Source organism: Carya illinoinensis, chromosome 10, assembly GCF_018687715.1.
Source record: "Carya illinoinensis cultivar Pawnee chromosome 10, C.illinoinensisPawnee_v1, whole genome shotgun sequence".
Classification (NCBI taxonomy): Eukaryota; Viridiplantae; Streptophyta; class Magnoliopsida; order Fagales; family Juglandaceae; genus Carya; species Carya illinoinensis.
The window spans coordinates 7250413-7271346 of NC_056761.1; the positions used below are offsets into that span (position 1 = coordinate 7250413).

Consider the following 20934-nt stretch of genomic DNA (forward strand, 5'->3'; position numbering starts at 1 on the left):
ACAATTTAAATGAGATGAGATGTTTTATTGAAAATTGAATAAAATATTATTATAATATAATTTTTTAATATTAATTTTGTTTTAAAATTTGAAAAAGTTGAACTGTTTATTATATTTTGTATGGAGATTTAAAAAAATTGTAATGATGAGATAAGATAATTTAGATTTAGATAATAAAATGGGACCTAAGTAGACGCATGGTTACATCATGATGAGGTAATGCCAAATGTGGAGGCCTGCTTTATGTATCCGATTAACTTAATTTTAGGGTGGCTGGAAGTGCCAAGTTAATTTTAACTTGGTTTTAAAAAGCAACTCCAATTTCACCCACGCACTTATATATGGCTACAGTACGAACCTAGGGGATGGGATGGGCCTAGTACGAACCTAGGGGCTGGGATTTTCGTCTGGGCGTTGTGATTCCAAGTCCAATCTTAAGCCCATATAGTTATTTCTTACTAAAATACCTTATAAATTGCGAATTGATAATGAGTTTTGTTACATACCAACACAGTTACGCATTAATCTATATATTAATAATGATTTATTCATACTTAAAATTTAAATTAATACTATTTTTAATAAAATCTATTTTTTTGACTAATTACACTATATTAATACATAAATTAATACACAATTATACTTGCAAGTATATTTTTCCATTGCTAATATACGTTTCCTTTTTACTTCACTCTCTCTACTCTGATTTCTAGCTTTCAACGGCTTTTTTTTGGCCGACCCCTTGCCCGATGTTCGAGCCCTAACATTCTCGGATTTTCTTGAGAAAATGACGAACCGCCGCGAAAGTTCTCCGATTTGAGCCCAAACATCACACATCGTAGCAAATAAATTTAATATGAGAGTTAAATAAATTATATGCACAAAAAAAGATAAAAACCTGAACCAAAAAAAATGACACAGCTCGATCTGTCCAAGAAAGTAGCCGATAGATATCTGAAGCGAGAAGTCCTTGGCGAAGGTACCTATGGAGTTGTCTACAAAGCCATTGATACCAAGGTAATTCTTTCCTTTTCTAGTTGCTTTTGTATTTTAACAATTTCCTTTTGGGTTGGGGAAAATGAGAGCTTGAGAATTATCTATGTAGAAGAATTTCAGTTGGATGGAACTTTTTCGTTGGAATGTCAGTGTGGAATTGAGTAAATTTTACTGCGATTTTTTTTTTTTTTTTTACTGATTTTCAATTGAATTCATGGTGAATAATAGGGATAATTGGTTTGAAAGTGTAACCGTTTGTGTGCAGACAGGACAGAAAGTCGCAATTAAGAAAATCCGGCTTGGGAGGCAAAAGGAAGGGGTGAATTTTACGGCACTTAGAGAAATCAAGCTGCTTAAAGAGCTTAAAGATCCGAATATAATTGAGTTAATTGATGCGTTCCCCCATAAGGGTAACTTGCACCTTGTGTTCGAGTTCATGGAGACGGACCTTGAAGCTGTTATTCGTGACCGAAATATATTTCTTTCACCGGCTGACATAAAATCATACCTTCAGATGACACTTAAAGGACTTGCATATTGCCACAAGAAATGGGTTTTACATAGGTAGTTTTGGTGACAGTTAGCTGATTTGAAAAGTTGTTAACTGCTCGGCAGGATTTTTCTCACATGTCTGCTACTTGTGATTGACAGGGATATGAAGCCAAACAACTTGTTAATCGGATCAAATGGACAGCTCAAACTTGCAGATTTTGGTTTAGCACGAATATTTGGCAGCCCGGATCGCAAGTTTACTCACCAGGTTTGCTTCTCCTTGTATAAATGCATGGCGATTCATTTAATTGAGGAGAGTTCTAGTATTTGGAGTTCAAGATCTTTGGGGATGAATCTATTGATAAATCTGTAGGTACTGCTTTTGTTGAAATAAATCTTATTTGGTGGTGGTTCTTATGGAATTGAGTTTGTGAAGTTGAGTTTTATTTATGATGTAGATTTTGAACTTTACATGTTATCAATAACAGCCCTTTTTCATTTAACCTAAATGGTGTTTCACTAAGGCTGCCAAGAGGAAATTAAACCTTTTTGAGTTGGTACTTTGTTTGGTCATGAGGGATTTCATGCAAGTTTTTATATGGTTATTTGACAGAAAGAAATTGGCAATTGAACATGATTGTGTTTTGTAGAAAGAGAGTAACAAGCAGGAATTAATTTTACTTTCTTTTACAACTTTTTCTCCTTATTGTTTTGTTATTGATGATGTGTTGATGGTTGCTTTATTGTATAATTGCTGCTGCTGTTGTAAATACTGTTACTGTTATTGTCACTGGTTTATGCAAGCTTGCAAGAAGGAAGGAGCTGATTGTTTGAGAGGTAGGAGGCCCTCTGGCTGGTTTTTATATTTCTCTTTCTATCTGCATTGAGAAGTAGTACTCTAATTGAGATATTAGCTGCATTTGATTGAAATCATCTTGTAAACTCTATTTTGGAATATAACTTACAAAAAAAAAAAAACTCTATTTTGGAATATCTGATGACAGTGCTAAAAATGTTTTAAGATATAGACTATAATGGGCTTAATTTTCATGATTTTCTTGTATCTCTTTTGCCTTCTAGATAGTTATATCTATTAAATACATCCTATGTCCTTTGATATTTTTACGTTTTATAATTTCTTGTACCTATCACAAAAAAAAGGATTTATTTTTTATTTTCATGTAATGTGAAATATAATTCAAATACAATCTTGTGCTCTAATGGCAGGTCTTTGCTCGATGGTATAGAGCACCTGAACTGTTGTTTGGTACAAAGCAATATGGTTCGGGGGTGGATGTTTGGGCTGCAGCTTGTATTTTTGCTGAACTTCTCCTGCGTCGTCCTTTTCTGCAGGTGAATTGAAATTGTTATGGTTACTGGTTCTTGTGAGTTGTGGCTTTGATTTTTAGAAATTTGATTTTTGTTTTGAATTTTTTACTTTACATGCTGTTTGTATTTTTTGCTGATGTCCATGGTGCTTAGTTTCTTATCTTTTAATTCTGTTTCTATTGTGCTGATTTCTGACTGGCTTCATTGCCTATCTTTTTATCTGATGACCATGTGATGTTTTTAATAGTTAGTTTTCTCATTGAGGCTTGCAGTAGCTGCTATTTTTTCTTGGATTCTCTTTTTGTTGTTCTTTTTTTTTTTTTTTTTGTTGGAGAAAGAGGGGGGGGGGGGGGGGGGGTCGGACTTGAGGTTTCCTAATTGTTTGGTAAAGTAGGGCTTAAATGACGTAAAATGCTATTCCGTAAATTGTATTATCCTTTTGGTAATTATGTTATCATTTGTGAGTGGTGATTTATGTACTTATAAAGATGGATATTTTTATTGAGTTTTGTGTTTGTGTATCATCAGGCTGTTTTGAGCTGATGTTCATATTGAAGAAACAGTTATATGTGAATTGGGATTTCTTTTTAGAAATAGATGATGTTTTGCTATTACTTTAGTTCTTCCTTGGTCTCTGAAATATATGGGTATATTTGGGTAAGGAAGATTTTGAGAATGTTTGAAAACATTTTAGAAAGGTTTTGAGATGTTTTTTATTTTATTTGGCTTTGTGAAAGTTGATCGCAAAATTTGGTTAAAAGTTCTTTTGAATATGATTTGTATTGTGGTTTGTAAAAGTGGGCAGGCAGAGAAAAGTAGTATGAATATAATATTTTTAGGATTGTTTTGGTTATTGTGCTCTTTATTTTTATGGAAATCTGGGCAAATGATTGGGTGAAAATGTTTTTGGAGAAATCCATTTTTTTTTTTTTTTTAGATTTAATGATGTTTGGATTGAAATTGGAAACTTTTTATGAAAAATCTTGAAAATTTCTGAAAAAATATTGTAATCAAACATGGCCATCACTTTACCAAATCAGTGGAAAATCTTTTCCATAGGCCGTGACTTTTTCTTAATATCATATTGTTCATTGTTCCTGTTATTAATCTGCAAATTTGCTGATAACTTGGCCACAATTAACATGGGGCAGGAGTAAAGAAGGACATGATAAACATGAAGGGATGGAGTGTAGTAGGTTAGATAGGATGGTATGAATGCATGTAGCCAACCACATTGGCTGATAAAGAATTTATGAAGCCTTCTACCACAATCAGTTAGGATTAATTTTTTTATATAAGTAAACGATTGTATTAATATGAATAGGCATAGTGCAAGTACACAAGTGGGTATTTAGGAAGAACAAGTACAAAAGGGGGTATTTAGGAAGAAGAAATGAAAACAAGAAAATCATGAAAATCAAGGCCATTGAAATCCACAGCTTTGGCCCATAGAAATAAAGTTCTAGCAAAAAGTAATCTAAGCTCTTCTAATGAATGCTCCTGTTTTCAAATGTCCGGTCATTACTTTCCTGCCATAGGCACCAAAGAATACAAATAGGAACCATCTTTCACACAGCTGTGATTTGTGGAATCCCGTGTAGATTTGTCCAACTGGCCAAAAGCTCAACCACCGTAGCAGGCATAACCCAGGCTAGCTCTAACCTTCTAAATACATCTTCCCATAACGTTCTAGCAACCTCAAAATGCAGTAGGAGATGACCCACAGTCTCACCACTTTTTTCGCACATACAACACCAGTCCTCTACAATCAGTTAGTATTAATGCTAGTTGAGTTTGCTGATTTCCTTGACTTATCTAGCGCTCTTTTACTGTTAACGTATATGTTATCTTGACTGACTCAATCTTATCCGCTTCTTTCTATTTCCCACATGAGCCGACTATAATTGAAGTAGTCATGCTTGCATGTTTTTCTGTAGGGTTCAAGTGACATCGATCAATTAGGAAAGATCTTTGCTGCATTTGGGACTCCAAAACCTTCTCAGTGGTCTGATATGCTATACCTCCCCGATTATGTGGAGTATCAACATGTTCCTGCACCCCCTCTACGGTCACTGTTCCCGATGGCTAGTGAAGATGCTTTAGATCTGTTGTCGAAGATGTTTACTTATGATCCCAAAGCTAGAATATCAGTGCAGCAGGCACTTGAGCACCGGTGTGTGGCTATGTTAACCTTTCAATTAGGAGATATATTGTCTACATCTGGTTCTGTTCTCTCATCTGTATTTGCCGATACAGATACTTTTCATCTGCACCACTGGCTACAGATCCAGATAAACTCCCTAGACCTGCACCTAAGCGTGAATCTAGGGTTTCAGACTTTAACTCACATGATGGTCCAACTGTCTTATCGCCTCCAAGAAAGTCCAGGAGAGTGATGCCAGAACGTGAGGGTTTTGAAGGAAATGCCTACCAAGTTGATAAGAATGATGACCATATTGGTGAGATGAGACAGGCAGCTGGTGACAATACAAGCAGGAATGAACCAGTCCCAATGTCGATAGATTTTTCTATTTTTGGAGCAAAACCTCCAAATAGGCCGACAATTAACAGGTAAAGACATCCTATGCTATTTCATCATGGTTTTAAACCTTAGTAAGTTACTTAAAGTTCAGTGATGGGTAATTCTACTAGAAGATGGACTTTAAACCTTGAAGCTATATTCTTGAAATAAAAATTTTCCTTTTGGAGACTGTATAAAAGCTAGATTTAAACTGTAACACAACATGGTTATTCATTATGGAGCACATGTCTGAGCTTGATTCACAGGTTTCTAGATCTAAGCAGCAGTCAAAATATTGAAGTTGTTGAAAAGGTTTTAGGTATTACTGGAGGCAAAGTCCCTTTTGTTTTATGTTGCTTTGACCCATTTCAGGTCCATTTGAGGGATTTTGACTTTGTAAGAGAACATTCATATAGTACACATAACAAAAAGGGCGCATTCATTCATGCATGCAGTATGGTCTTTGAAGTAAAGGTGTATATTGCCAGTACTTGACCTTTAAAAGGTTAAAAAAATATATTCTCACAAGAGAAATGCTTTAGCCACAAAGAGATCCCATGAAAGTAAACACACGAACTGATGTTACTTAATATGGTAAGTTAGATTTGTAAAGTTACTTTTATTGTAAAGTAGATCTAATGTATCATGAGAAGTTATGTCAGTTTGTGAGTTTACTTTTGTGGGATCTCTTTGTGGCTGTAGTAGCACGTCTCTTCTTACAAATGTGTTTTATAGAACATCAAAATCTTCCCTTCAAGGGTAACTGAAGAATCCAAAAAATAATACTTACCCAAAACAAGAGGAAAATCACTTAGGGATAGAAGGATCCTGATTTTGTTCATGCACCATAACGGGGCTGGGTGGTGGACTTTGAAAGATATTTCTAGCAACCAATGCTAGATTATTTGCTTCTATTTGATTGGTTAGAGATTAATATTTTCAGGTGAATGATGTATAGTTCCGTAAAAAATTCAGTCATGATTCTCATTGCTAAACATTCTACCTTGAACTAGAAATGACATACTTTTAACTACATAGCAAATCTACACCATGATCTTAATTTCCAAAAAAAAACTTTCTCAATATGCTACATCCTCATATAATTTTCAGATTATCTAAATAAAGTGGGTTCAGCTTCAGCGACTTCAATTCAGACAAAAAAATTAGCCGAGCCAGATTCTGTACAAGCATCTAAGTGTCTTGGGGTGGTTGCTTATTGGTATAATACAATATCTTTATTTGATTCCATCTTTTACTTGATGCCAAGTTGGCACATGCGGAATGTTTTTGGTTTAATTATTATTTTTTGAGTGCTAAATAAACAAGTGTAATATAGACTTTAGAATCGCCTACCTCAATGAAGTTGAAAACATGTAGAATGCGTCAGTGCTTGGTATGTTTAGCAAACTTGTACCTAAATGGTAGTCATTATGATTGATCCTTTCTTTGTGCTTCTTATGCAGTGTTGACAGAACACATTTAAAAAGGAAATTAGATCTTGAATTCCAACATCCCGAATAAGAACATTTTTAAGGCTGGTGTACTCAAATCCAGATTTGGTTATTGTCCAAGGGATGTATTATTGCTGGGCCAACACTATGAGGTATGCTACTAATTCTGAAGGTCGCCTTGATACTTGCTAGTCTCCATCACATTTCCTTTATCTGCATACAAGACTTTACCTTCAGCATTTAGTTTATAAGGAGGAAGCATTTATCTAAGAGCTTGAGAATCTACAGGTTTTGTAGGGGTGAGAAATAACTGTTAAAAGGTGAAAAGGCAGGCAGGAAGTAGGGGCCCCCCTTCACTTTTGAGGAGAATTTGTATTATAGCCCACGGAATGGAAGAACAACATATCGGAGGGATTCTTGATAATTATTTGACTAGCGTTGATGCTTGAGAACTGTAGAATTTGGAGTGGGTTAGTGGAGAACCCACTAAATGAGGAAAGCTCTGTACCCAAACTGCGGTTAACTGTTTGTGAACGAGATTTGGTAGAACCTCTTGGAATTTTTTGCATGACTACTGTTTCTTTTAGACTATTTTGCCAGAAAAACATATGCTTTGTTTAGTTGGAAGAAATAAGATCCCCCATTTTCCTCCCCTTTTTCACCAATCAAGCAAAAAATTGGGCTATGAAAACACTAGTATTATCTTCTGCTAAAAGGGCTATGATTAGAGGTATCATTGGTTTTGGTAGACAAGTTTCTATAATGCTTAAGCAAAGACAAAAGGCTACAGACATCGAGAGAAGGCCATGACAAATTGGTTGTCTAGACAGAACTGTGGGGATTCAGTGAAAGAGGTTAAAGATTTACATGTTCCTCAGAAAATTGTTGGCATATCTATCACACGGTCATAAATCCATGTGACGCCATGTAAACATTAGCATTTTTTGAAAAATAACACAAAAAAAAAAGAAAAGAAAAGAAAAAGGAACGCAACAAAACACTACAATCTTAAAAAACAAACACTATTTTTTATGAAGGGTCTGAAAATCAAAGAAAATATTAATAAAAAAAAAATTCTTAGAACGCATCAAACAAGTTTTTTTTTCCCCTCTTGAGTGAAATGCACATATCACATGTCGTTGACTTGAAATAGAACGATCCCATTTCGCATCGAACGGCACTTCGTTTCGACTTCAACGACGAGTTATTTGCCGCCAAGGTCTTACAAAGCGGGGCTATGTTACGAACGGCCCAGCGAGGCACCGTGCGACCCTTAAACAGATCGGGCAATCAATCACCAACCTCTAGTTCCCATATTCTTTTTTAACTTCTTCCCTCTCGTCTCTCTTGCCTCAGATTTTGGACGAAGTGTTAGATCGAGGTAAGTTTCTCCTCACATCACAACCTTCGTTCCCCACTTTGAAGTTCTCTCTCAATTCTTGCATTTCCTTTCCTCAGCGATCTCTCTCTCTCTCTCTCTCTCTCTGTGCATTTCTTTCTCCGTTTGGTTCCCCAAATAACGATGGAAGAATCTTAAAGAGGATAAATCTCAGATCTCGAAACGGCTGGTGTTACCTTCCGTTACTTGTAATCACAAAATCACTAAGGTCAATAGCTTGATTTGTGCCCTGTTTAGTGAGCTTTAGTCGCATTAGATCTGAGGTTAGAAGGTTTTCTTCTTTCTGTTTTTTTATTTAGTCTTCCTGCATTTTCTCGGAAACCAATTGGCCGAGAGCTTGAATTAGGCCTTTTCGGGTTGTTCTAGTTTCCCATACATTGTTCTGAATGTGCAGATCTGAGGTTACTATATGTAGATCTCAAAAATAGGATTTTGTTTGAAGCTTTTGCGTTCTAGTTTAGTCTGTTATACTCTGTTTCCTTGGAGAATATTTTCCGGATAAATTTTTTTAAAGCTTTTGCCTTCTTGTTCAGTCTGTCATACTCTGTTTCCACGGAATATAGTTCGAGTATACAGTTGTCAGACGTCAATGATTCTATTATGTGTTTTTTTTTCCTTGGACGCTGAGAACATATTTCATATTAACAAATAGAGCTATAGTGACTAGTGTGTGATGTAAGGCTGCAGTTTTCTGAAGATTGCGACACTGATCTGATTTGGAATACCGAATTGTTTTGTTCTGATATTTTTTGGACTTATGGAATTGTCATTTGTTACAAATTCAATGATTTATAATCCATTAGACAGTTTAGTTGGAATATTTCAATTCAAAGGACCCAATTCTGTGCAACGAAGTCCAGCTTTGATGTAATGATAATGCCTATGGCTGAGTTCTAAATATGTTGTATGTATGTGTCTGAGAACAAGGGTGAGGAATCCAGGATCTTGTGTTTCCTATTATTGGTCATTTTATTTCGGTCTTACACTTGGCTGTGCTTCTTATTTATAAGGTTAACCGATTTTTAATTTGATAGGATTCAGCTGGTGCTTGTTGGTTCTCATTTCTCGATAAGCAAGATGGTAAATATTTTTATCCTTATTTTGTCTGTCTTTTACTCGTCCGTCCATCTTTGAGTTGTGTTCCTAATGGGATTGTGTGTTTTTTTATATTATTTTTTATTTAATTATTGGGATTGTGAGGTTTGGAATTAGTCATAAAAATTTTCATTAATAGAAACAAGAGACATAGCCCAAATACACGTGATGAATACAAGAGAAACACCTAATTAGAAATTAAAAAAAAAAAAAAAAAAAGATACAAGGATTGGTTAGAACTTGTATCTCTTTAACAAAATATTGCATTGCTGCAGATTGAGTTGCATTAAACTAGCTGTTTCTTGAATGTTTAGAACTTATGAATATATTATATTTTATTCATCTATATCATACTTTCAGACTTATGTTGTCAGCAAATATGTATTTCAGATTTTTAGTTATCATGATTGGCTGATAATTTTGTAAGCTAATACATAGAAAAGTTTATGATTTGGGTTAAAAAAAAAATTATAATTTTTTTTAATAATTAATAAGGGTTTTATTATCATAAGTAGGTATTGCCCAAGTACATAGGAAGTATACAAGAGGAAATAACTACATATAGCAACTAAAAAACTAGAAAAAACTAGAAAAACTCCAACACATCATCACCATTCATTACATTAGCCTTAGCCCAAAGACAGAGTTTTAAAGAAAAATTCCTTAATTTCATCCAACAATCGTTCTTTGTCTTCAAAACATCTCCCGTTCCTTTCTAGCCATAGACACCACATCAAGTGCGAAGAAATCATATCCAAATGGCTGCAAATGGTTGACTCCACCCAGCATACCTCCAACAAGCTAGTAAATTCACCACATGCTTTGGCATCACCCCAGAAATACCCATCCTTCCAAAAATGGCATTCCGCAAACTTTTAGCCACCTCAAAATGGAGGAACAAGTGATTAACTGATTCGCCATCTTTCTTGCACATAGAACACCAATCAACAATACAAAGGCCACGCTTTCTTAGATTTTCAATGGTCAGAATTTTATCATGAGACACCAGCCAACAGAAGAATGCTACCTTATTCGGCACTTTAACTTTTCAAATACTTTTCTAGGGGTAATCACATACACCTTGGCAGTTTAAAGCATTATAAAAGGAATGAACTGAGAAGCTGAAATTTCTTTCATGAATCCACAACAATCTGTCTACACTTCCTTGCACAATTTTCAACTCATATAATCTGCTGAAAAATCTGAAATTACACTAACTTCCCAATCATTTACATTTCTCACGAAGTCAACAGTCCATTGAATGCTATTATTAAAAAAAGAGAATGAATCAGCCACAGTTGCATTTTGCTGCCTTGCAAACTGAAAAAGTGAAGGAAATTCATCCTTGAGAGTTAACTCTCGACACCAATTCATCCTTGAGAGATTTGCTAGGAAATTTTTGGTTCATATTCCTCTGTTTCGGCCACTGGAAACAGAGCTGCTTCTAACAATGGCAATGCTAAGAGGGATGTCAAAGGCCAAGAGAAGCTTTTGCTTAATGCTCATAATGGAGCTTCTTCCTTGCATTCAGCCCCTTATTTGGCTGCATTGATTGATCCTGTTAATGTTAACCATGGTTCCAGTAACAATCATGGAAAAATTGTTAATAACAAGGATGTGGAAGGTTCGAGGGAGAGGATTTCGAATGTTGGAATGATGAATGGGACTCGGAGTTCTCATCCTGGTGACGAAGGAGTTGGTTGGAATCCCATGATGTTGCAGAAGCTTAGGGAAGTCGAAGGGTCGTTTTGGCATTTACGTGCAGAGCTCTCTGGCTGGAAGGATAGGCTGGAATCAATGATGAAGATGGTTGATGATGGTCTGGGCTTCGTTATAGGCTTGACTTCCTCTAGTGTCTCAAGGGGACATAAAGTGTTTAAGGGGAGGCAGATGGGTTTGGTTCTCGGCTTGCACATGGCCCATTTTATAAGCCCATCACTAGTCTTGAGCAACTTCCTGGTGCCGGGGCTTTCGATCCTTCAAGCCCGAGAAATGGATCCTGGTGCCGGGGCTTTCGATCCTTCAAGCCTGAGAAATGGATTATGTCCGCCCAAGCCCATAGTGGTCACCGTTTGGTTCAACGCCGCATAGTGGGTCGCCGGCGGCATGCATACCTTTTGGAGGTCTCTTGGCGACGGAACCTGCTACAGTTCCTAAGAAAGTAGATACTTAGATCATGAAGCATCATTTCCGAGCCACTTCTAAGGAGAAAAACGACTCGTCTATGCTTGTCTTCACAGAATTTGCCGATAGGCTTGGGAGATCCTCCTTGCATGGTGCAAGTGAGATTGGAGGCCAATCCTACGGAGCAGTTAGGGGTGCAAGAAGATTAGCAAGATGCGAGAGAGTCTGGTGGCTCTTCTGGGGACTTTATGGAGTCGATTTCTGTGCCTGATGTGGGGGTTGTGAAGTCCTCTATTGTTTCAACAGCTAGGGATGCTGTTGAGGCTGTTGATGTCGACATTGAGGGAGCAATGGGGCCTGTACAGACAACTTCACGGGTTCCTTGTTCTAGTACTTTTAATTCTGACTTGCAATTGGTGATAGGTGGAGGGGAAGGTTCCGTATCAGGCAAATCTGGTGAATTATTTGACTTTGATGAAGTCCTTGATCCTGTCCCTTTATTCTCTTTTAGCCTAGGTATTGACTGGTCTAGCAATCCTTCTGATTGGGTTTTGAGGAAGGCGGAAGATCTTAGTAGTTTTCTTAGTATCTCTTGTGAGGGTTATGAAGAGCAATTCAGAGTAGTACTTATTGCTATTGAGGCTGGGCATCCTGTTTTGGTTAGATCTGCTGCTAAAAAGGAGAGGGAGCTTAAGAGATTGGAATGCACGATTAATTGTAATTCCAAGGGTGGGAGTGCCTCTAGAGACAAAGGCAAAGAGAGGGCTGTTAATGGTATCCCATGAAACCTAAAATTATTTCTTGGAATGTTCGGGGGCTGAATGACTATAGAAAGCGTCTTTGTGAGAAAAATATGTTAAGACAGTGGAAGGCTGATATTTATTGTTTTCAAGAAACTAAATTGAAGGTTGTTAGCCATTTAGTGGTTCATAATTTATGGAATTGTAATTATGTGGGCTGGGTTGAGTTAGTCTCTAATGGAGCTTCTGGTGGCATCATTGTTATGTGGGATAGAAGGGTTGTGGAAGTAGTTGATCACCATGTGGGAGAATTCTTGGTGGCTTGTCACGTTAAGAATTTAGTTGATGGTGTCAAATGTGCTTTTGCTGGTGTTTACGGGCCAAACTCTGATTCTAGTAGGTGTTTATTGTGGGAAGACATCGCGGGACTTTGTAGTTGGTGGGATCTTCCATGGTGTTTTGGAGGGGATTTTAACATTACTCGTTTTCCTTGTAAGCGAGTTGGGGACTCAGTTATTTCTAAAGCTATGTTTGATTTTTCTGAACTCACATCTGAGTTGCGTGGCGGGAGGAGATTACACATGCTCAGATGGAAGAGCTTGGTCCCCGTATTGACAGATTTCTGGTTTTAGCATCTTGGGAAGCACTTTTTCTGGAGTTAAGTTGTGGGGGCATTGTTAGTGGAAAAAGACACTTTAAATTTGAAAATATGTGGTTGAAGGAGGAAGTTTTCGTCGAAAGAGTAAGAAGGTGGTGGGCCTCCTATCACTTTAATGGCACTCCCAGTTTTATCTTGGCAGGAAAATTAAAGGAGCTCAAAAAATATTTAAAGAAATGGAATGTGGAGACTTTTGGCAATGTCAAAAACAATAGATTACTCCTTTTGGAGCAGCTGAACAGTCTAGAGGAAAGGGAGTTGAGGGGTACAATTTCTAGTGAAGAAAAGGAGTTGAAGAAAAGGGTGCTGGCGGATATTGACAAATTTATGCTTATGGAAGAAATTTCATGGAGGCAAAAATCCAGAATTTTATGGCTTAAGGAAGGAGACAAATGTGCTAAATTCTTCTATAAAATGGCAAATTCTCATCGTAGAAATAATGCCATTAAAGTCCTTCATGTAGGTGATAATGTGATTTGTGATAAGGAGGAGATTCAAGATCATATTGTGCATTTTTATGAGAAACTCTTTCGGGAAGAATTTTTATGGAGGCCCAAGTTAGAGGGCTGGTTTTTGACTCCATTGATCATCTTACTGCAGTTTGGTTAGAGAGGCCTTTTGTGGAAGATGAAGTTATTGATTTAGTTAGGGGCATGTCTAAGGATAAAGCTCTGGGTCTTTTTCCACGGCATTTTTCCAAGCTTGCTGGGATATTGTGAAGGATGACATTATGAAAGTTTTTGATGAATTTCACTCCTTCAGGAAATTTGAAAAGAGTTTTAATACTACTTTTTTAGCTCTTATCCCTAAAAAGGCGGGTCTGTTGAAATGAGGGATTTTCGCCCTATTAGCTTGGTAAATGGGGTTTCTAAGATCATCTCAAAGGTGCTAGCTAACTGCCTTAGTGTGGTTATGGATAAGAGTAAACTTCATTTGTACACCAACTACCCCACATACCCCCATATTTATCTGTTACATTTTTCCATAATGCATCTCTTTCAAGATGATATCTCCATAACCATTTCCCACAAAGAGCTTTATTAAAAAGCCTCAAGTTACGTACACCCTAGTCACCATTTGAAATCAGTTGACATACCTTGTACCAATTCATCAAATGAAATTTATTTTCCTCCCCTTGAGAAATTCCTCAAGATCTTTTCAATTTTCATAGAAACCCCAACTGGTAGAGGAAAGAGAGAAAGGAAATAGGTTGGAAGATTGGACAGCGTACTCTTGATTAAAGTGATTCTACCCCCTTTAGACAAATATAATTTTTTGGATAGCCCAAGGAAAAGTGTTGCCGCCAGATGGAGAATGATTCCTTTGTGTTTAATGTGGTGTATATGGCTGGAAAGTAATGGTAGATGCTTTGAAGTTAAAGAGCATTCTTTTGAAGATCTTTGTTATTTTTTCTTTTCTACTTTGAGTTTGTGGGCTAGCATCTTTGGGAGGAATGATGATAATGTACTGAATCTGTTTCTGTCGTAGTTTTCTGCTTTCTAGTGAGTAGTAGGTATTTCCTTTGTATACTTCCTGTATACTTGGGCTGTGCCTATGTATGGTAATAAAATTCTTATTAACTATCAAAAATTTTTATTTCCCAGCTGGCTAACCTCCTCTTAATCTTCTCAATCACTCCTTCCCAAATCAAATGTTATATTCAACTAAAAAATTTGAGATAAAATGTAATGAATACTTGAATGTTTTATTCAACTAAAACATGCTATGATACAAGAGGCTCCCGGTTCTATCTTTTTTGTCACCTTAAAGCATTCTGTAAAACTTTTTGTTCTGTACTGGAACAAGGTTGGTTTCTCCATCTTTAGCACGTGTTTATTTTATATATTACTTTATTATTTTCACTTTTGATAGTTATAATATATATGTGAGTGGTAATACTTTGTTCATCTTTTTAAGTATTACAGGCACTATTATAGTGGGAATGCAGGGGGAATATTGTGGGATGTTATTATCATTGTTATCATTATCGTCGTCATTACTATTTTTGCATGATAGTGCTTCTGAATCACATTTGTGTGTGATATAGGTTGTACTCGCTGCATCCATTGTAAGCAAGACGGGGAAAGGTGAGTTTTTTAATGTCACTCATGCTTCTCTTTGAGTTGAGTTATCTATCTTTTTAAGAGTTGTTCCCCGGGTGTACAGCCCCACTGTCATTTACCTTAATGTGATGCATCTCATAAACTTGATTGTGGTTTTTCTTTTTCATTTGATCATATTTACGACTCCTTTAGTATGGATGTTGAAAAATACAGAGGTGACTGCTTGCTTGCATACATATGCATAGCTTCTTTTTTCCCATACCTATTTAATTGTTTTCCAAGTCTTACTCCTTTTATCCTGCCACCACTTTGTTACCAAATTTCCAACACCATCACTTCGCAGCATTGCCCCCCCTCCCAATTAGAGCCATAACCACTGGTCTTACAACCCCATGATCAGCGCCAGGGTTTCCCAACTAGATGTTATTACTGCAAACACCATCACCTCTCTAGAAATCTTTTATTGTTTTGTTAGTTCATTATCATGTTTCTCTTTCTAATGCTATTTTTTTTTTTTAAAATCTTTATGGGGATACATATCATGCCATTTTACTACATCATTGTGATGCCCGCCGATTGTCAACAAGATATATGATTGACTTTGACATGTATGGTATATGGCAGCACCTTCAGTCTATAATGGGTATTAGTGATTATACTTTCCTCAAAGGATCTGCCTGTGGGTGTTGCGGGGTTTTGATTGATTTGTATTTCCAACGTACTGTTTTTTTCTGGCTCTCACTTGATACCATAAGCCTCAAGTCCTTCTGTTTTTACTCTTGGACTTGGTGTGTTGACATTTATATCTGCGTATATGACCCACTTTCATACTCGATATATGTACCTTTTTATGAAAAATGTTCTCTTTCTCTTAACTTTTCTCCCCCATTGATGGAAAAGGACGCCTTGCTTATTTTAATTATGTCAGTCATTGATGGATTATGTTTAGAGCAGGATTTGCGATTGACTAACGTGAGCTATTTGTTTGTTTATCTTTCTACCCCTTTCTGTGCAGTGCTGGTTTCTAGGCAGTTTGTGGATATGACTCGTATTAGAATTGAGGGTCTTCTTGCGGCTTTTCCCAAGTTGGTAGGCACTGGAAAACAACATACGTATGTTGAGACAGAAAATGTGCGCTACGTTTACCAGCCAGTTGAAGCTCTGTACTTGCTACTTGTGACAAACAAACAAAGCAACATCCTTGAAGATTTGGACACTTTGAGGCTGCTCTCTAAGCTTGTATCCTTTTCCCAACGATTTATTTATATTATATATTCATGTTCTTAACTTAAATTTGTGATTTTTGGTTTCTAACTATCCTTGATATTTAGGAAAGTAGTTGCCTGGCTTGTAACATTACTTGCATGGTTCTGGATCCACTTCTCTTGATTCTTTTATGCTTGACATGTTCATGCTTTGATTTTATCCTTTTGTGCATATTTTTTGTTGTTTTATTTTCAGTTTCGGAACTTTGAATTTCTTCAGTATGATTCGATGTTCCCCGCATGGTTGCATTGATGGCCACTAGCCGACCCATATCTTCAAAATTTGAACTTTTTATATTGAGCATTGTGTACTCTTCATCTTTGTCACAATTTGAGCAAGAAGGTTTTTTTGTTTGGGTTTTTTTTTGTTTTTGGGGGGGGGGGGGGGGGGGGGGGGGGGTTAGGGGGGCGCAACACTAGGACTTCCACTGTGGTCAAAACAATATCTTTACGATTTAGTAAAATCTTCTATTACTTATAGAAAAAACAATTTCAGAAGTTCTTGATGTATGCGGATTCCTTTTCAAGATAAGAAGTGCTCAAAATATATTGATGCAAAAAATGTTAAACAGATGCATTGAGCTTATTCCTTAACTATTCTAGGTACCAGAATATGCTTATTCTTTAGATGAAGAGGGTATATGCAAGACAGCTTTTGAGTTGATTTTTGCTTTTGATGAAGTCATCTCTCTTGGACACAAGGAAAATGTTACGGTTGCACAGATTAAGCAGTACTGTGAGATGGAGAGTCATGAAGAGAAGTTGCACAAGATGGTAATGCAGAGCAAGATCAATGAAACCAAAGATGTCATGAAGCGCAAAGCTAGTGAGATTGACAAAAGCAAGGCAAGTTTCAAGGCCCTGCAATGGCTCCTATCCTAATTTTTTGTCTTGCTTTATTTTCCTGTGGTTAGCCATCCCTACTAAGATTCTTGTCACTTATTCTGCAGATTGAGAAGGGACGAGTTGATAAAGGAGGGTTTATGTCTTTACAGTCAATGGGCTCTGGAAGAATCGAGAGTAGCTTTAGCGACATGAGCATTTCTGATGGTGGCAGTGGTGGTTTTGGAAGTAGTTCTGGTTTTGGATTGAGCACTGATATTGAATCCTTTTCTAGCAAATCTAAAGGTTTGCGTCTATTTATCTGCATGAATTATACAAGGGTGGCCAATGTGGAGTTGTAGATGATGTTGATATGTGTTAAATACTTTTAACTTTTTGTATCATCTGTGAGTATGCTGTAAATAAGTGGTTCTTGTACATGATTCTTCACTAATGTGTAATGCTGTGTGCTAACCTCTAGAAACAAGTATCATAACCCATTATGAACATTTTCACTGCTCTGCTTTGAGGTTTCTGTTTGCTGCATCGTTACATACGATAGGTCTACCTATCCATGTTTTCTTTTTTATTTTCCTTTACTAGAGCATATATGTTACTCTTATGTACTGCTGATTAATCTCTACCTCAATCTGTAGGTCGTCCACCGTCATCAGCCACTGCTCCTCCTAAAGGTCTTGGTATGCAGCTTGGTAAATCTCAAAAAACAAACCAGTTCTTGGAATCTTTGAAAGCAGAAGGAGAAGTTATTCTTGAGGATGTGCAGCCAAAAGCAGGCCAGTCCAGATCAGCTGCTCTACCGTTAACTGATCCCATCACTTTGACTGTTGAGGAGAAACTCAATGTGATGCTGAAACGAGATGGTGGAGTCAGTAATTTTGATCTTCAGGGAACATTGTTACTTCAAATTCTTAACCAAGAAGATGGGCACATCCAAGTTCAGGTACTCTGTGTGTTTGTGGGTGTGTCATGGAGCGTGGTGTGGTGGGAAGCTGAATATGCTACACCACAATCAAACTATTATTCTGTACAAAATATAAATCTTGGGATTACAAGAATATTTCCATAATTTTCATGGAAAAATAGTAACCATCATCGGCCAAACTATTCTTAGCTTGCCTTTAAGTAGGCTACAAAGAAAAGACTCCAAAACAAAGTTAATTATGATGACAAAATCATGATAAAAATTAATACCCCATGCTATTCTTTATGACTGACCCAATTTAAAGCAATAAATGGTGATTGAAACTGAACTATCTACAGTTAACCACACAAAACCCCCCAAAAAAATAAAACTCCAACACAAACTTAAACTCAAAGTTACCTACTGGCAATAACACCCCAACTCTTTATTGGACTCAATTTAACCACGTAAATGCACAATTCCACCTCCAAGGACTTCTACTCAAGCAACCAGAAAAAGAAGTGAAGTTACAACACTGTGATTGACTACAAACTATCCAACCACATCGGTTTTAGTAATCACCCTTTTAGTCTTTTACACCTTCACCCAAATGCCACTTATACTCTTGGTGAAATCCAGCCTGCATCAGTGTCTTATGGTCTGTGATGAAATGAAGTGAACTGTGGCAAAGTTTACTAAAAGTGGAAATGACATGGCACTTCTATAGTTGCATTTTCTTTCCTAATTTGTATTGTTATTTTTGCTGCAATGTGTAATTTAACAATTTGTTTATGGCTCATTATTGTGAGCATGCAACTTATGATGGATCATACCTTATTTTTCAGATCGAAACCGGTGGAAATCCAGGCATCCTTTTCAAAACACACCCTAACATGAACAAAGAACTGTTTTCCAATGAAAATATTCTTGGTCTTAAAGACCCAAATAGACCTTTTCCCACTGGTCAGACTGGTGATGCAGCAGGCGTTGGTCTTCTGAAGTGGAGAATGCAAAGTACAGATGAGTCGATTGTTCCATTGACCAGTGGGTTCAAATCTTACCCTTCTTATCTTCCTGTTATATTATTTTTGTCGTGTGCTATATAATTAATCGAGTCATCGTATGTGTAGTAAACTGCTGGCCCTCTGTTTCTGGAAATGATACGTATGTCAGCATTGAATATGAAGCTTCGTCAATGTTTGATCTGCGAAGTGTTGTGATCTCGGTACCTCTTCCAGCTCTTCGAGAGGCACCAAATGTCAGGCAGATTGATGGGGAATGGAGGTGAGAAATTCCATGTTTTCTCTGCCGTTTAAATTTCCATTTTATGAATAGTTATTGATGGGTACCATAACTTGCTTATAGATTAAGGATTTCTTGACTCAAGGTTTTAATATCCTCTAATACTAGGTGCTTTGTTACTTGTTACGATGCCATGAGATGCTTGTAGTTTTTATAAGGTGTTTTATTTATAATAAAGGTAGCAGAGACTGGATCGACGTGGCTGAAGTTTTAAGTTTAAATGTTTTTCCTAGTTTTTCCTTTGTACTTTCTAACCATTGCTTTCATTAAGTAGTTCGTAATTTGGTTTCTTATAATAAAGCATCCATATATTCACTGCTTTCAGTTACCAGAAGTATTCACCACTTTTGACTTGCAGGTATGACTCGAGGAATTCCATATTGGAATGGTCCATACTTCTTATTGATCACTCAAACCGCAGGTTTGCAAATCTTGGAAAGGATTTTTCTCTGCAGATTTTCCCGTTCTATATATATCTTAATACAAGTACTTACTGGTTGGTTCATCTCATTATTGAATCTTTCACAGTGGATCAATGGAGTTTGTTGTTCCTGCAGCAGATTCGTCTGTTTTTTTCCCTATTTCAGTTCAATTCTCAGCTACTAATACTTTCAGCGATCTAAAGGTTTGGTTTTCCTTCTTATTTAAGTTGTTATATACTATGCTTCTGGTGAAGATTCTTATTGTGACATACTTTTGCTTCTGACGCACTTAATATTCCCCTGTTAACTGCAATTGATTGAATTTTCAATTTTATTTATATGTTCTAGTTTTTATTTTTATTTTTTGTAAAGAGCTTTATCTTTTGCGGTATCATAATGAGAAATGGTACTAATGGTTTATGATTGAGATGGCAGCAGTTGAAACGGATCCTATCCATCAGTTGCAATCATAGCCTTTTCTTGTTCTTTCTTTTTATAATTTTATATTTTATAATCTAATGCTTTTTTCATTCGTTTTTCTTTTACTTTGAAGAATTATTTGTATTGATAAGTTTGGACCCTCTAGATGCCATTGAGGAAAATTTGAGCCATTAGTCTCCACTCAATATCTGTTAATATATTCCTTTTATTTTTTTGGTTTCTTTCCTCTTCTTCCTGTTTTTTTTTTGGTTGATGTTGGCATGTGTCCATCTCTTTTCAATGCCCTGTATAAAATGGTCAATGTAAATTCCTTGTGCAGGTTCTGAATATCATACCTCTGAAAGGTGGATCCCCTCCCAAGTATGCTCAGAGAACGCAGTTGATCACGGATAATTACCAAGTAGTGTGACACGTGCTTATATGCTACTGGATTATTAGTATATGAGTCTGAATCAGCAATTTTCTTACATTATTATTATTGTGCAACTTTCCAACACTAGAAGTGAGATCTATACTGCTGGACAAGCTATTTTCACTGATATAAACCTATATTTTCTCTACTATGATGTTTATCTTCATACATTCTTGATTATTTTATATGTCACCTTCTGCATTTCACAATTCTGCTTGTCTTTGGATCCTGTAGAGCTATTAGTTGATTCTGTTTAGTTTTATATTATATTTCTATATACAAGTTACTACCTCGGTTTGTCGATTTTTTTCCAAACGTCCTAGTAAGGTACAAGATTTTGTCCTGACAAGGTACCTTTAGGTTCGGTTCTGTGTGCAAACCACACAGGACGCAAAGCCTAAACGTCCTATATTTTAGACAGTCTATTGCAGCTAGCGTACGATGCAACTTACTTGGAATGAAAAGGAGAGTAATGTCTTG

At 36.6% G+C, this 20934-nt stretch overlaps 2 protein-coding genes across 7 annotated transcripts; both read left to right on the plus strand.

Moving 5' to 3' along the window:
• The first annotated feature begins 667 nt into the window (after positions 1 to 667).
• On the plus strand, positions 668 to 7394 carry LOC122279772 (cyclin-dependent kinase D-3-like). Of its 2 annotated transcripts, none has more exons than XM_043090597.1 (8): positions 668 to 1017; positions 1262 to 1560; positions 1648 to 1756; positions 2716 to 2841; positions 4755 to 4990; positions 5074 to 5388; positions 6802 to 6941; positions 7078 to 7394. In XM_043090597.1, the coding sequence occupies exons 1-7, from the start codon at positions 913 to 915 to the stop codon at positions 6857 to 6859; spliced, it is 1248 nt and encodes a 415-aa protein (XP_042946531.1). In that variant the 5' UTR covers positions 668 to 912; the 3' UTR covers positions 6860 to 6941; positions 7078 to 7394. The 2 variants fall into 2 exon arrangements, with proteins under 2 accessions (XP_042946531.1, XP_042946532.1); XM_043090598.1 differs by lacking the exon at positions 7078 to 7394 and adding an exon at positions 6449 to 6557 and having other exon boundaries at positions 6802 to 6943.
• A 627-nt stretch (positions 7395 to 8021) lies between these two features.
• Positions 8022 to 20663, plus strand: LOC122279771 (coatomer subunit delta-like). 5 transcript variants are annotated; one of them, XM_043090592.1, is made up of 12 exons: positions 8022 to 8170; positions 9223 to 9268; positions 14853 to 14892; positions 15884 to 16107; positions 16737 to 16979; positions 17084 to 17261; positions 17612 to 17916; positions 18723 to 18921; positions 19008 to 19161; positions 19538 to 19600; positions 19708 to 19804; positions 20362 to 20663. In XM_043090592.1, exons 2-12 carry the CDS (start codon positions 9266 to 9268, stop codon positions 20449 to 20451), a joined length of 1596 nt encoding a protein of 531 aa, XP_042946526.1. In that variant the 5' UTR covers positions 8022 to 8170; positions 9223 to 9265; the 3' UTR covers positions 20452 to 20663. The 5 variants fall into 5 exon arrangements, with proteins under 5 accessions (XP_042946526.1, XP_042946529.1, XP_042946528.1 ...); XM_043090595.1 differs by having other exon boundaries at positions 8084 to 8170; positions 9230 to 9268; XM_043090594.1 differs by lacking the exon at positions 8022 to 8170 and adding an exon at positions 8177 to 8396.
• Positions 20664 to 20934: the final 271 nt, after the last annotated feature.